The 16,575-nt window shown below is 49.5% G+C and overlaps 1 protein-coding gene across 1 annotated transcript; it reads right to left on the reverse strand.

Moving 5' to 3' along the window:
• Positions 1 to 3,921: 3,921 nt before the first annotated feature.
• Positions 3,922 to 16,162, reverse strand: LOC135390186 (uncharacterized). Its single transcript, XM_064620156.1, has 3 exons — positions 16,017 to 16,162; positions 4,328 to 4,480; positions 3,922 to 4,272 (listed from the first exon to the last, which is right to left on the reverse strand). The coding sequence occupies exons 1-3, from the start codon at positions 16,155 to 16,157 to the stop codon at positions 4,045 to 4,047; spliced, it is 522 nt and encodes a 173-aa protein (XP_064476226.1). The 5' UTR covers positions 16,158 to 16,162; the 3' UTR covers positions 3,922 to 4,044.
• Positions 16,163 to 16,575: the final 413 nt, after the last annotated feature.

Below are 16,575 nucleotides of genomic sequence, written 5' to 3' on the forward strand. Positions count from 1 at the left end.
TGACCGCCGCATGAACTCCATAGCCACGGTTTTCGTTGGCGATGCTGATAGCCCTCGGTCAGCGAGATATGACACAGTCCGGAGCAGATTGCATATACGGCGTTGTATGATATCATGCCGCAAAGCAGAACTCCATAGGCAAATATGCGCATATATGGTGATGTGAGTATGATTATGCAGTTGGAGGGGCAGGTGCGCCATGATGACATTGAACAAGTGAGCACACAGCGTCACTTGGTATGCGCGTTTCGTTCTTCATCACTTGACTTCGCCCTGAGAACACCGAGAAACTGTCGAAATATACAGCCCTCGGGCCATATGTCCACGTTCACCAGATTATCGAATTCGGACTCTGGCACGGATCCGTAGTAGGAAGAGTAGCTTCCCTGTTTTGTAGATAGTTGAGTGCAAATTAAAGAATCATTTGGACAGAGTCTGATGCGCTCCAGGAGCTCCAGGTCTTCCGGTGGAGAGATCAGCTTGCGCACAATTGTTCGAGCCACGTCGGCCCAGAAAGGAAAGAAGCTTGGCGCCGATAGATTCTTCTCCGCCATGACCACTGCTGTATTCCGTCTCGCTATGGCATAGTCTCGCGGCAGAGATTAGTTTATGACTTCTTCTTCGTCTTCCCATATATTCACACGAGCGACATCCCCACGGAATATTCTAGTGAAAAACAGACAAAAAGCACGCAAAACTATCTCACGACGCGGAAGTTGCGCTAAGCATTCGGCTGAGCATTCGGCATTTGGGGCTCTGTGCACTTGGCAGACGGCAGCATCTGAGTCGACGTAGCCTGCAATGGCGCCTGGCACACGAAGTTTTGCCGCTTTGGGACCTTCTTTCTCAGTTCGGAGTTGCCACTTCTTTCTGTCCATTCTGCGCTTATCACGAGACTGCGGAGCATGTGTTTCATGACCGCTTCGTGCTCGATACGCTGTTGTACAGAGTTGAGGTCCTGTTTGGCGTCCTCAGGATTCGGTGGAGTGCGATTCAATTGCTCTTCCAGCCTCCCGTCCCGCATCGTGATAGGAAAGAGTCCCTTTTTCTGGCAGTCGTGATCTATTTCCAGGTGTGGACTGCTCGCCGTACTGCAACACAGGGTGGCCGCGTCCGTACTGTAGGCGAGGTGCTAAATCGTGTACGAGCAGGAATTCGCCCAGTTCCTCGCAGAGAGAGAGAGAGCAGTGCTGGGAGCTGTGCACTTCGCAAGGCGGTGGCAGACATCTACGGTCCTCTTTGAAGGTGACAGTCGTATACGTTTGTGCTTCACTATTAGGTGGCCATGTAGATTGCGCCGTTGTCACATACGCAGGCATATATACGCACATACGTTGTCACATACGCAGTTGGCGTCTATACGTAGCCCTACAGTCAAGTCGGCGTGAAACGTTAGAGGGAACCAGTCTGTGTGACTGGTCTTCCGCTCCGAAGCCAATACATGTCTTTGTCTTTTCCTATCGCCCGCTATAGAATATCTTGTGTCTATGCTGCAGGATATCCCCCCACAGTCAGCAGTGCATGAGAAGACAATAATGTTGAGCGCTCGCTCCTACGTGACAGATGAAACAGCAGGAAAGACAACAGAAAAGAAATGACAGCAGAAAAGTATGACGTTTTCCGCATCACCCGCTAGTACATTCCTGGGAATGTTGCCCATGTGAATATACGGTTTCGTTCAGTTTGTCGTCTTCAACTCAGCACTTTCTTTTCTTTTCTTTTATTTGCACAACCTACGACATGACCTAGTAGGTCGTGCTTTCTTCCATGCATGGAACGCATGGCCAACAAAGCCATCAACGGCATTACGCAGTGTGATGGGTAGAGAGATATATGTGCACTAAAAACTCCCAAAATACGCATGCAACTAGGGACTAAAAATCTTCGAAACACGCAGTAAAGACTCTCAACATATGCAATATTTTTGGTTGTTCTTGGTATCACAGCAATGCACCAAATGCCTACTTTCAAAAAGTGAATATCTTATTAGGGATAACAGGGTAGAATAAAGCCGCCTTTGTTCTGCAGCACACAGCAAGGAGTACTTGCGCCGCAGATATAAATAATGAAGCTGAAGGCTTTTAAATTGAAGGCTTTGCGTTTGTGATTGGTAAAATAGCGTAAACGCAGGACAGCTCGTGGACGCGAAAAGCTGGTGGTTTTTCGTGTTGTCCATATACTCAGTCTTGTTTCATCATTGCTTTGCGTTTGGCACTGCATCATGCCTATGAAAATGCGAACGCCACCCGTCTTAAGGTCGTAAGTCCGGGTCCCATAGCTCTAATTTGAGCTGCAGCGCCACAGCGACAACGCCACAGCACCAGCTGCAGGAGAGGTTCCAAAGCTTTTGGCGGAAGCGCCAGAGCGCCGGAGCGGCAGAAATTCTCTGGCGCTGCCGTATCCAAAAATTTGGTTGCTCTGGCGCTCGTCTTTCCAGCCAATCAGATGCATTGTTTAAATCGACGGTCGACGGCTCATCATTATGGTGACCTTGGTCAAAGAAATATATGACTTTGAAAGAAATATACAAGACTTCTATGGTGTGTGTGGCGTACGCTTGTAGGGCTCATCAAGCTCTGTGGTGGTTACATCAGTAGATCTGGACGTGTTTTTGCACTTTCACTCACGTAGGATGGGCAGAAGCAGAATTGTTGAAAGAAAAGGGCCTTGGGAGAAATTCCTGACGCAACGATCTTTATTTCATCAATGACATGAATTACGTACAAATTAGGGTTGCAGGATAGTCAGTTGTATCGAACGCGTCCGAGAATGTGACATGTAAAAAAAGTACCTGAGAAGTCTGTACAGTGTATCGAGGTACACGTATAAGCACATTCGGGTCCACAATACGACGTTCACTTCCGTCTGTACACATCAACGAACGACATCATATAGAGACACGGAGCGGTTATTTCGAGATTCACGCGAGTCTTGTTCTTGTTCCAGTCCACACGGCAATAAGGACCTCGGATACTTATGCTGTGTACAGGCTCCGCGGCATGATTCTACACATAAACAACACCCACGTTGCCATGCCAGCCATGCTGCCGCTAATGTTATAGGACGCCTCAAGCTGCTGCGGCCGCAGTGCGCCAGGGCGATCGCAACCTCCGGCTGCAATGGCGCTCTGGCGTTACTTATAGCTTACTTATATCCCACTTGCACTTACACATGGAACACCAACCAGCCAACAGGAAGGCCTCTAAAATCCACAAAAGGGGGCGGGGGGAGGGACTCATTTCATTACCCGTAGGCCAGACAGACGAGCGGTACACACAGTGCAGCGGACCCACATGGATAATACAACACTGTCACACGGACGTTAGTTGAAGCTTTTTTTTTTTTTTTTGTCCACAGTGGGTCATACTTGGTGCCACAATTTCCGATCACAAGGCGCAGCCGTACGGACCAAATTGCACCACCTTGATAACTTGCCCGCCTAGTTTTCACTCCTGTCGAAGATACCTACGTTAGACATCCACAGCATTTTTTTTTTTTTTACAGTATTGTCTTTCTGCAGTCGTTCACACTGTGCTCTCTCCAGTCGTGCAGTCGTTACTGCAATCGTTCGTGGGTATCTGATATTCCTGATGTTAACCGTTCACATATCAACGCCGTCGACAGACTTCAGCCAACTGTCAAGTTCCTGTCAAGTTCCTGTCCAGTTCAAGTACGTGTATTCAAACAAGCTATCCGCTGCTGCGTAAGAACATGCGCTGAACGTCGCGTCTTTTCGTGCAATGCGGCCCAGCCTCAGGATATTACGTACAAGACAAGAAATACTGATGCTGTTGTCTGAAAAGTGTGCTAAAACCCCGTGCGAATGCTCAACATAATACGCAATTTCTGCCCCGTGTTTTTTTTTTCACTAGAATATCCAGTTGGGTTGTCGCACGCCCCACTCAACACAACCACGTGACATTCAAATCAAAACCTCGTTGCACTTTAATCTATGTTTCTATCTGCGACCATTAGCACCTCTACAACATAAATATGAAGCGAGACTCGACTGCCCACTGTATCAATTGAACATACAACACACGCCTATGAAGGAGGCAACAGCCACTCCTGTCTTATACCCCTTTCGACGATATCAACCGTCTCGTTCATAACACACTCGGTCATCGGTTTCAACATGTAGTCCTTAATGCGGCGGACGTAGCCGAAACCTTGTACGAAATTAGTGTTACAGATGTTATGGACGTCGGCGTACTGGAGGTCAAACACGACCCAGCCACCACGATGCGTGCTGTCGTGACATGCCTTGCACATCTGAAACACGGAAGCCGGTTATTTCCTATCCACTGTCATTTGTGAGGCTACTCACTTTCATTTGCATGGTCGCCCAGCTGTCGTAGGCTCCCTCCCAATAAGTGTAGCTTGATCTCATGACCCGGGTAATCCGCTCATGGTCTACACGGTCCTGTGCGTCGGCGTTTCGGTATTGACGATATCGGTCATCGGTGCTATTAACGCATGTCTGAAAAATGGGTTGCAGGTTTTTAGAGTGAGTTTTTACAATTACAGCAGATCGAATGTGCGACACAACGCAAGCCGTGAAATGCAACACAGTGCCTTCGAGAGATACATCAACGGTACCCCTTGACACGTAGAAAGTAATAGGTGACTTGTCAGTCGCCTGTATAGATCACTTTACTGGTTACAAACAAGACGCGCCATCTGCGCATGCGCGGTGTTGCTGTGGGCAGCACACTGAACGCAGCCGTGCGAATGCTTTCCGCAAGTGCAACATCGGCTGTGTTGCACTGCTATGCAACACAGTGCATTCGAGAGTTACATCAACGGTATACACTTGACACGTAGAAAGCAATAGGTGACTTGTCAGTCGCCTGTATAGATCACTTTACTGTTTACAAACAAGAGGCGCCATCTGCGCATGCGCGGTGTTGGTGTGGGCAGCACACTGAACGCAGCCGTGCGAATGCTTTCCGCAAGTGCAACATCGGCTGTGTTGCACTGCTATGAAACACAGTGCATTCGAGAGTAACATCAACGGTATACACTTGACACGTAGAAAGCAATAGGTGACTTGTCAGTCGCCTGTATAGATCACTTTACTGTTTACAAACAAGACGCGCCATCTGCGCATGCGCGGTGTTGGTGTGGGCAGCACACTGAACGCAGCCGTGCGAATGCTTTCCACAAGTGCAACATCGGCTGTGTTGCACTGCTATGAAACACAGTGCATTCGAGAGTAACATCAACGGTATACACTTGACACGTAGAAAGCAATAGGTGACTTGTCAGTCGCCTGTATAGATCACTTTACTGTTTACAAACAAGACGCGCCATCTGCGCATGCGCGGTGTTGGTGTGGGAAGCACACTGAACGCAGCCGTGCGAATGCTTTCCGCAAGTGCAACATCGGCTGTGTTGCACTGCTATGAAACACCGTGCATTCGAGAGTAACATCAACGGTATACACTTGACACGTAGAAAGCAATAGGTGACTTGTCAGTCGCCTGTATAGATCACTTTACTGTTTACAAACAAGACGCGCCATCTGCGCATGCGCGGTGTTGGTGTGGGCAGCACACTGAACGCAGCCGTGCGAATGCTTTCCGCAAGTGCAACATCGGCTGTGTTGCACTGCTATGAAACACAGTGCATTCGAGAGTAACATCAACGGTATACACTTGACACGTAGAAAGCAATAGGTGACTTGTCAGTCGCCTGTATAGATCACTTTACTGTTTACAAACAAGACGCGCCATCTGCGCATGCGCGGTGTTGGTGTGGGAAGCACACTGAACGCAGCCGTGCGAATGCTTTCCGCAAGTGCAACATCGGCTGTGTTGCACTGCTATGAAATACAGTGCATTCGAGAGTAACATCAACGGTATACACTTGACACGTAGAAAGCAATAGGTGACTTGTCAGTCGCCTGTATAGATCGCTTTACTGTTTACAAACAAGACGCGCCATCTGCGCATGCGCGGTGTTGGTGTGGGAAGCACACTGAACGCAGCCGTGCGAATGCTTTCCGCAAGTGCAACATCGGCTGTGTTGCACTGCTATGAAACACAGTGCATTCGAGAGTAACATCAACGGTATACACTTGACACGTAGAAAGCAATAGGTGACTTGTCAGTCGCCTGTATAGATCACTTTACTGTTTACAAACAAGACGCGCCATCTGCGCATGCGCGGTGTTGGTGTGGGAAGCACACTGAACGCAGCCGTGCGAATGCTTTCCGCAAGTGCAACATCGGCTGTGTTGCACTGCTATGAAACACAGTGCATTCGAGAGTAACATCAACGGTATACACTTGACACGTAGAAAGCAATAGGTGACTTGTCAGTCGCCTGTATAGATCACTTTACTGTTTACAAACAAGACGCGCCATCTGCGCATGCGCGGTGTTGGTGTGGGAAGCACACTGAACGCAGCCGTGCGAATGATTTCCGCAAGTGCAACATCGGCTGTGTTGCACTGCTATGAAACACAGTGCATTCGAGAGTAACATCAACGGTATACACTTGACACGTAGAAAGCAATGGGTGACTTGTCAGTCGCCTGTATAGATCACTTTACTGTTTACAAACAAGACGCGCCATCTGCGCATGCGCGGTGTTGGTGTGGGAAGCACACTGAACGCAGCCGTGCGAATGCTTTCCGCAAGTGCAACATCGGCTGTGTTGCACTGCTATGAAACACAGTGCATTCGAGAGTAACATCAACGGTATACACTTGACACGTAGAAAGCAATAGGTGACTTGTCAGTCGCCTGTATAGATCACTTTACTGTTTACAAACAAGACGCGCCATCTGCGCATGCGCGGTGTTGGTGTGGGAAGCACACTGAACGCAGCCGTGCGAATGCTTTCCGCAAGTGCAACATCGGCTGTGTTGCACTGCTATGAAACACAGTGCATTCGAGAGTAACATCAACGGTATACACTTGACACGTAGAAAGCAATAGGTGACTTGTCAGTCGCCTGTATAGATCACTTTACTGTTTACAAACAAGACGCGCCATCTGCGCATGCGCGGTGTTGGTGTGGGCAGCACACTGAACGCAGCCGTGCGAATGCTTTCCGCAAGTGCAACATCGGCTGTGTTGCACTGCTATGAAACACAGTGCATTCGAGAGTAACATCAACGGTATACACTTGACACGTAGAAAGCAATAGGTGACTTGTCAGTCGCCTGTATAGATCACTTTACTGTTTACAAACAAGACGCGCCATCTGCGCATGCGCGGTGTTGGTGTGGGCAGCACACTGAACGCAGCCGTGCGAATGCTTTCCGCAAGTGCAACATCGGCTGTGTTGCACTGCTATGAAACACAGTGCATTCGAGAGAAACTTCAACGGTATACCCTTGACACGTAGAAAGCAATAGGTGACTTGTCAGTCGCCTGTATAGATCACTTTACTGGTTACATACAAGACGCGCCATCTGCGCATGCGCGGTGTTGCTGTGAGCAGCACACTGAACGCAGCCGTGGGAATGCTTTCCGCAAGTGCAACATCGGCTGTGTTGCACTGCTATGCAACACAGTGCATTCGAGAGAAACTTCAACGGTATACCCTTGACACGTAGAAAGCAATAGGTGACTTGTCAGTCGCCTGTATAGATCACTTTACTGGTTACATACAAGACGCGCCATCTGCGCATGCGCAGTGTTGCTGTGGGCAGCACACTGAACGCAGCCGTGCGAATGCTTTCCGCAAGTGCAACATCGGCTCTGTTGCACTGCTATGCAACACAGTGCATTCGAGAGAAACTTCAACGGTATACCATTGACACGTAGAAAGCAATAGGTGACTTGTCAGTCGCCTGTATAAATCACTTTACTGGTTACATACAAGACGCGCCATCTGCGCATGCGCAGTGTTGCTGTGGGCAGCACACTGAACGCAGCCGTGCGAATGCTTTCCGCAAGTGCAACATCGGCTGTGTTGCACTGCTATGCAACACAGTGCATTCGAGAGAAACTTCAACGGTATACCCTTGACACGTAGAAAGCAATAGGTGACTTGTCAGTCGCCTGTATAGATCACTTTACTGGTTACATACAAGACGCGCCATCTGCGCATGCGCAGTGTTGCTGTGGGCAGCACACTGAACGCAGCCGTGCGAATGCTTTCCGCAAGTGCAACATCGGCTCTGTTGCACTGCTATGCAACACAGTGCATTCGAGAGAAACTTCAACGGTATACCCTTGACACGTAGAAAGCAATAGGTGACTTGTCAGTCGCCTGTATAGATCACTTTACTGGTTACATACAAGACGCGCCATCTGCGCATGCGCAGTGTTGCTGTGGGCAGCACACTGAACGCAGCCGTGCGAATGCTTTCCGCAAGTGCAACATCGGCTCTGTTGCACTGCTATGCAACACAGTGCATTCGAGAGAAACTTCAACGGTATACCATTGACACGTAGAAAGCAATAGGTGACTTGTCAGTCGCCTGTATAAATCACTTTACTGGTTACATACAAGACGCGCCATCTGCGCATGCGCAGTGTTGCTGTGGGCAGCACACTGAACGCAGCCGTGCGAATGCTTTCCGCAAGTGCAACATCGGCTGTGTTGCACTGCTATGCAACACAGTGCATTCGAGAGAAACTTCAACGGTATACCCTTGACATGTAGAAAGCAATAGGTGACTTGTCAGTCGCCTGTATAGATCACTTTACTGGTTACATACAAGACGCGCCATCTGCGCATGCGCAGTGTTGCTGTGGGCAGCACACTGAACGCAGCCGTGCGAATGTTTTCCGCAAGTGCAACATCGGCTGTGTTGCACTGCTATGCAACACAGTGCATTCGAGAGAAACTTCAACGGTATACCCTCGACACGTAGAAAGCAATAGGTGACCTGTCAGTCGCCTGTATAAATCACTTTACTGGTTACATACAAGACGCGCCATCTGCGCATGCGCAGTGTTGCTGTGGGCAGCACACTGAACGCAGCCGTGCGAATGCTTTCCGCAAGTGCAACATCGGCTGTGTTGCACTGCTATGCAACACAGTGCATTCGAGAGAAACTTCAACGGTATACCCTTGACATGTAGAAAGCAATAGGTGACTTGTCAGTCGCCTGTATAGATCACTTTACTGGTTACATACAAGACGCGCCATCTGCGCATGCGCAGTGTTGCTGTGGGCAGCACACTGAACACAGCCGTGCGAATGCTTTCCGCAAGTGCAACATCGGCTCTGTTGCACTGCTATGCAACACAGTGCATTCGAGAGAAACTTCAACGGTATACCATTGACACGTAGAAAGCAATAGGTGACTTGTCAGTCGCCTGTATAGATCACTTTACTGGTTACATACAAGACGCGCCATCTGCGCACGCGCGGTGTTGCTGTGAGCAGCACACTGAACGCAGCCGTGGGAATGCTTTCCGCAAGTGTAACATCGGCTGTGTTGCACTGCTATGCAACACAGTGCATTCGAGAGAAACTTCAACGGTATACCCTTGACATGTAGAAAGCAATAGGTGACTTGTCAGTCGCCTGTATAGATCACTTTACTGGTTACATACAAGACGCGCCATCTGCGCATGCGCAGTGTTGCTGTGGGCAGCACACTGAACGCAGCCGTGCGAATGCTTTCCGCAAGTGTAACATCGGCTGTGTTGCACTGCTATGCAACACAGTGCATTCGAGAGAAACTTCAACGGTATACCATTGACACGTAGAAAGCAATAGGTGACTTGTCAGTCGCCTGTATAGATCACTTTACTGGTTACATACAAGACGCGCCATCTGCGCACGCGCGGTGTTGCTGTGAGCAGCACACTGAACGCAGCCGTGGGAATGCTTTCCGCAAGTGCAACATCGGCTGTGTTGCACTGCTATGCAACACAGTGCATTCGAGAGAAACTTCAACGGTATACCCTTGACACGTAGAAAGCAATAGGTGACTTGTCAGTCGCCTGTATAAATCACTTTACTGGTTACATACAAAACGCGCCATCTGCGCATGCGCAGTGTTGCTGTGGGCAGCACACTGAACGCAGCCGTGCGAATGCTTTCCGCAAGTGCAACATCGGCTGTGTTGCACTGCTATGCAACACAGTGCATTCGAGAGAAACTTCAGCGGTATACCCTTGACACGTAGAAAGCAATAGGTGACTTGTCAGTCGCCTGTATAAATCACTTTACTGGTTACATACAAGACGCGCCATCTGCGCATGCGCAGTGTTGCTGTGGGCAGCACACTGAACGCAGCCGTGCGAATGCTTTCCGCAAGTGCAACATCGGCTGTGTTGCACTGCTATGCAACACAGTGCATTCGAGAGAAACTTCAACGGTATACCCTTGACACGTAGAAAGCAATAGGTGACTTGTCAGTCGCCTGTATAGATCACTTTACTGGTTACATACAAGACGCGCCATCTGCGCATGCGCAGTGTTGCTGTGGGCAGCACACTGAACGCAGCCGTGCGAATGCTTTCCGCAAGTGTAACATCGGCTGTGTTGCACTGCTATGCAACACAGTGCATTCGAGAGAAACTTCAGCGGTATACCCTTGACACGTAGAAAGCAATAGGTGACTTGTCAGTCGCCTGTATAGATCACTTTACTGGTTACATACAAGACGCGCCATCTGCGCATGCGCAGTGTTGCTGTGGGCAGCACACTGAACGCAGCCGTGCGAATGCTTTCCGCAAGTGTAACATCGGCTGTGTTGCACTGCTATGCAACACAGTGCATTCGAGAGAAACTTCAACGGTGTACCCTTGACACGTAGAAAGCAATAGGTGACTTGTCAGTCGCTTGTATAGATCACTTTACTGGTTACATACAAGACGCGCCATCTGCGCATGCGCGGTGTTGCTGTGGGCAGCACACTGAACGCAGCCGTGCGAATGCTTTCCGCAAGTGCAACATCGGCTGTGTTGCACTGCTATGCAACACAGTGCATTCGAGAGAAACTTCAACGGTATACCCTCGACACGTAGAAAGCAATAGGTGACTTGTCAGTCGCCTGTATAAATCACTTTACTGGTTACATACAAGACGCGCCATCTGCGCATGAGCAGTGTTGCTGTGGGCAGCACACTGAACGCAGCCGTGCGAATGCTTTCCGCAAGTGCAACATCGGCTGTGTTGCACTGCTATGCAACACAGTGCATTCGAGAGAAACTTCAACGGTATACCCTTGACACGTAGAAAGCAATAGGTGACTTGTCAGTCGCCTGTATAGATCACTTTACTGGTTACATACAAGACGCGCCATCTGCGCATGCGCAGTGTTGCTGTGGGCAGCACACTGAACGCAGCCGTGCGAATGCTTTCCGCAAGTGCAACATCGGCTGTGTTGCACTGCTATGCAACACAGTGCATTCGAGAGAAACTTCAACGGTATACCCTTGACACGTAGAAAGCAATAGGTGACTTGTCAGTCGCCTGTATAGATCACTTTACTCGTTACATACAAGACGCGTCATCTGCGCATGCGCAGTGTTGCTGTGGGCAGCACACTGAAGGCAGCCGTGCGAATGCTTTCCGCAAGTGCAACATCGGCTGTGTTGCACTGCTATGCAACACAGTGCATTCGAGAGAAACTTCAACGGTATACCCTTGACACGTAGAAAGCAATAGGTGACTTGTCAGTCGCCTGTATAGATCACTTTACTGGTTACATAAAAGACGCGCCATCTGCGCATGCGCAGTGTTGCTGTGGGCAGCACACTGAACGCAGCCGTGCGAATGCTTTCCGCAAGTGGAACATCGGCTGTGTTGCACTGCTATGCAACACAGAGCATTCGAGAGAAACTTCAACGGTATACCCTTGACACGTAGAAAGCAATAGGTGACTTGTCAGTCGCCTGTATAGATCACTTTACTGGTTACATACAAGACGCGCCATCTGCGCACGCGCGGTGTTGCTGTGAGCAGCACACTGAACGCAGCCGTGGGAATGCTTTCCGCAAGTGCAACATCGGCTGTGTTGCACTGCTATGCAACACAGTGCATTCGAGAGAAACTTCAACGGTGTACCCTTGACACGTAGAAAGCAATAGGTGACTTGTCAGTCGCTTGTATAGATCACTTTACTGGTTACATACAAGACGCGCCATCTGCGCATGCGCGGTGTTGCTGTGGGCAGCACACTGAACGCAGCCGTGCGAATGCTTTCCGCAAGTGCAACATCGGCTGTGTTGCACTGCTATGCAACACAGTGCATTCGAGAGAAACTTCAACGGTATACCCTCGACACGTAGAAAGCAATAGGTGACTTGTCAGTCGCCTGTATAAATCACTTTACTGGTTACATACAAGACGCGCCATCTGCGCATGAGCAGTGTTGCTGTGGGCAGCACACTGAACGCAGCCGTGCGAATGCTTTCCGCAAGTGCAACATCGGCTGTGTTGCACTGCTATGCAACACAGTGCATTCGAGAGAAACTTCAACGGTATACCCTTGACACGTAGAAAGCAATAGGTGACTTGTCAGTCGCCTGTATAGATCACTTTACTGGTTACATACAAGACGCGCCATCAGCGCATGCGCGGTGTTGCTGTGGGCAGCACACTGAAGGCAGCCGTGCGAATGCTTTCCGCAAGTGCAACATCGGCTGTGTTGCACTGCTATGCAACACAGTGCATTCGAGAGAAACTTCAACGGTATACCCTTGACACGTAGAAAGCAATAGGTGACTTGTCAGTCGCCTGCATAAATCACTTTACTGGTTATATACAAGACGCGCCATCTGCGCATGCGCGGTGTTGCTGTGGGCAGCACACTGAAGGCAGCCGTGCGAATGCTTTCCGCAAGTGCAACATCGGCTGTGTTGCACTGCTATGCAACACAGTGCATTCGAGAGAAACTTCAACGGTATACCCTTGACATGTAGAAAGCAATAGGTGACTTGTCAGTCGCCTGTATAGATCACTTTACTGGTTACATACAAGACGCGCCATCTGCGCATGCGCGGTGTTGCTGTGGGCAGCACACTGAACGCAGCCGTGCGAATGCTTTCCGCAAGTGTAACATCGGCTGTGTTGCACTGCTATGCAACACAGTGCATTCGAGAGAAACTTCAACGGTATACCCTTGACATGTAGAAAGCAATAGGTGACTTGTCAGTCGCCTGTATAGATCACTTTACTGGTTACATACAAGACGCGCCATCTGCGCATGCGCAGTGTTGCTGTGGGCAGCACACTGAACGCAGCCGTGCGAATGCTTTCCGCAAGTGCAACATCGGCTCTGTTGCACTGCTATGCAACACAGTGCATTCGAGAGAAACTTCTACGGTATACCCTTGACACGTAGAAAGCAATAGGTGACTTGTCAGTCGCCTGTATAGATCACTTTACTGGTTACATACAAGACGCGCCATCTGCGCACGCGCGGTGTTGCTGTGAGCAGCACACTGAACGCAGCCGTGGGAATGCTTTCCGCAAGTGCAACATCGGCTGTGTTGCACTGCTATGCAACACAGTGCATTCGAGAGAAACTTCAACGGTGTACCCTTGACACGTAGAAAGCAATAGGTGACTTGTCAGTCGCTTGTATAGATCACTTTACTGGTTACATACAAGACGCGCCATCTGCGCATGCGCGGTGTTGCTGTGGGCAGCACACTGAACGCAGCCGTGCGAATGCTTTCCGCAAGTGCAACATCGGCTGTGTTGCACTGCTATGCAACACAGTGCATTCGAGAGAAACTTCAACGGTATACCCTCGACACGTAGAAAGCAATAGGTGACTTGTCAGTCGCCTGTATAAATCACTTTACTGGTTACATACAAGACGCGCCATCTGCGCATGAGCAGTGTTGCTGTGGGCAGCACACTGAACGCAGCCGTGCGAATGCTTTCCGCAAGTGCAACATCGGCTGTGTTGCACTGCTATGCAACACAGTGCATTCGAGAGAAACTTCAACGGTATACCCTTGACACGTAGAAAGCAATAGGTGACTTGTCAGTCGCCTGTATAGATCACTTTACTGGTTACATACAAGACGCGCCATCTGCGCATGCGCAGTGTTGCTGTGGGCAGCACACTGAACGCAGCCGTGCGAATGCTTTCCGCAAGTGCAACATCGGCTGTGTTGCACTGCTATGCAACACAGTGCATTCGAGAGAAACTTCAACGGTATACCCTTGACACGTAGAAAGCAATAGGTGACTTGTCAGTCGCCTGTATAGATCACTTTACTCGTTACATACAAGACGCGTCATCTGCGCATGCGCAGTGTTGCTGTGGGCAGCACACTGAAGGCAGCCGTGCGAATGCTTTCCGCAAGTGCAACATCGGCTGTGTTGCACTGCTATGCAACACAGTGCATTCGAGAGAAACTTCAACGGTATACCCTTGACACGTAGAAAGCAATAGGTGACTTGTCAGTCGCCTGTATAGATCACTTTACTGGTTACATACAAGACGCGCCATCTGCGCATGCGCAGTGTTGCTGTGGGCAGCACACTGAACGCAGCCGTGCGAATGCTTTCCGCAAGTGGAACATCGGCTGTGTTGCACTGCTATGCAACACAGAGCATTCGAGAGAAACTTCAACGGTATACCCTTGACACGTAGAAAGCAATAGGTGACTTGTCAGTCGCCTGTATAGATCACTTTACTGGTTACATACAAGACGCGCCATCAGCGCATGCGCGGTGTTGCTGTGGGCAGCACACTGAAGGCAGCCGTGCGAATGCTTTCCGCAAGTGCAACATCGGCTGTGTTGCACTGCTATGCAACACAGTGCATTCGAGAGAAACTTCAACGGTATACCCTTGACACGTAGAAAGCAATAGGTGACTTGTCAGTCGCCTGCATAAATCACTTTACTGGTTATATACAAGACGCGCCATCTGCGCATGCGCGGTGTTGCTGTGGGCAGCACACTGAAGGCAGCCGTGCGAATGCTTTCCGCAAGTGCAACATCGGCTGTGTTGCACTGCTATGCAACACAGTGCATTCGAGAGAAACTTCAACGGTATACCCTTGACATGTAGAAAGCAATAGGTGACTTGTCAGTCGCCTGTATAGATCACTTTACTGGTTACATACAAGACGCGCCATCTGCGCATGCGCGGTGTTGCTGTGGGCAGCACACTGAAGGCAGCCGTGCGAATGCTTTCCGCAAGTGCAACATCGGCTGTGTTGCACTGCTATGCAACACAGTGCATTCGAGAGAAACTTCAACGGTATACCCTTGACACGTAGAAAGCAATAGGTGACTTGTCAGTCGCCTGTATAGATCACTTTACTGGTTACATACAAGACGCGCCATCTACGCATGCGCGGTGTTGCTGTGGGCAGCACACTGAACGCAGCAGTGCGAATGCTCTCCGCAAGTGCAACATCGGCTGTGTTGCACTGCTATGCAACACAGTGCATTCGAGAGAAACTTCAACGGTATACCCTTGACATGTAGAAAACAATAGGTGACTTGTCAGTCGCCTGTATAGATCACTTTACTGGTTACATATAAGACACGCCATCTGCGCATGCGCGGTGTTGCTGTGGGCAGCACACTGAACACCTACAAATACTGACCTACAAATACTGACCTACAAATACTGCCCGTGCAGTTATGCCACCCTAAGCGTGGTGGGCCAGTACAGTAGGGCCAGTCCCTCCATATTTTCCTTGTTTCATCTAAGCTGAGACGGAGAGGTTACCGGGAAGCACCAGAGACAGTACGTGAACAGGAGAGGACTGTTGTGCTATACCTTCACGCCCATAAGGGTGAGCATAATCATCTGAATACTTGCATAGACCGAAACATGCTACTATACGTGACAGCTGACGCGTGCAGGGAGGATATTGTCGGCTGCTTCGAAGGAGAATCCTCACACTTAGAGATGCTTGTGCACCATGTGCACGTAAAGGGAAACTGATAATCGTATTTCTGTCTAATCGCCAACCATGAGGCGATTCTCCGAATACACGTATGTTGCAATATAGATATGGCACCGAGGGGAAATAGTTCTTAAACCCTGTGGCGTGTTCTTGACACCAAGTCGAAAGCGCCAGGCTACTTCCAGCGACGAACTTAATAGATGAAAGCCCATACGTAGTTGAGGATGTCGCCAATGATGGTCTCGTTGCAGTTTCTCATTCCTCCCGGGGGCCTCGTTTTCTCAGTGTACATTGACCACCGACCATGTACCGTCAGAGACAGTAGCTGAACGACGTCATGTGGTATTTTTAGCATGTCCCTGAAGTTGAGTTAGTCATTCTGAAACAAGGCGGAACGTGTGCTGGTTAACTCCCCAGTCATCGCAACGGGTCCGGCCGATGGCAGAGTGAAGGGACCGTCATATCGTATGTCCGCAACGAAATATACAAGAAATAGAAATCTGGTGTCGTCCCGTTACCTGCGTAACTTAGTAAAAGAAACCCTTACCCCTTAGTCTGTACCCTTAAAAATACTTTCAATGCAATTTTGTAGGGTTATAAGTTTTATTTTACACGGGACGGCACGCTTATAAGGCACACCGCTCCAAAGGTACAGATCATGATTACATCTAGTATAAGATACGCCTGTATCAGGCGCGCGGATGCTAATGTACATGCAGCTTATATCAGTGAAACGATTATTATTGTTTATCGTTCCAATCAGGCTTGCAACA

Source organism: Ornithodoros turicata, chromosome 3, assembly GCF_037126465.1.
Source record: "Ornithodoros turicata isolate Travis chromosome 3, ASM3712646v1, whole genome shotgun sequence".
In the NCBI taxonomy this organism is placed as follows: Eukaryota; Metazoa; Arthropoda; class Arachnida; order Ixodida; family Argasidae; genus Ornithodoros; species Ornithodoros turicata.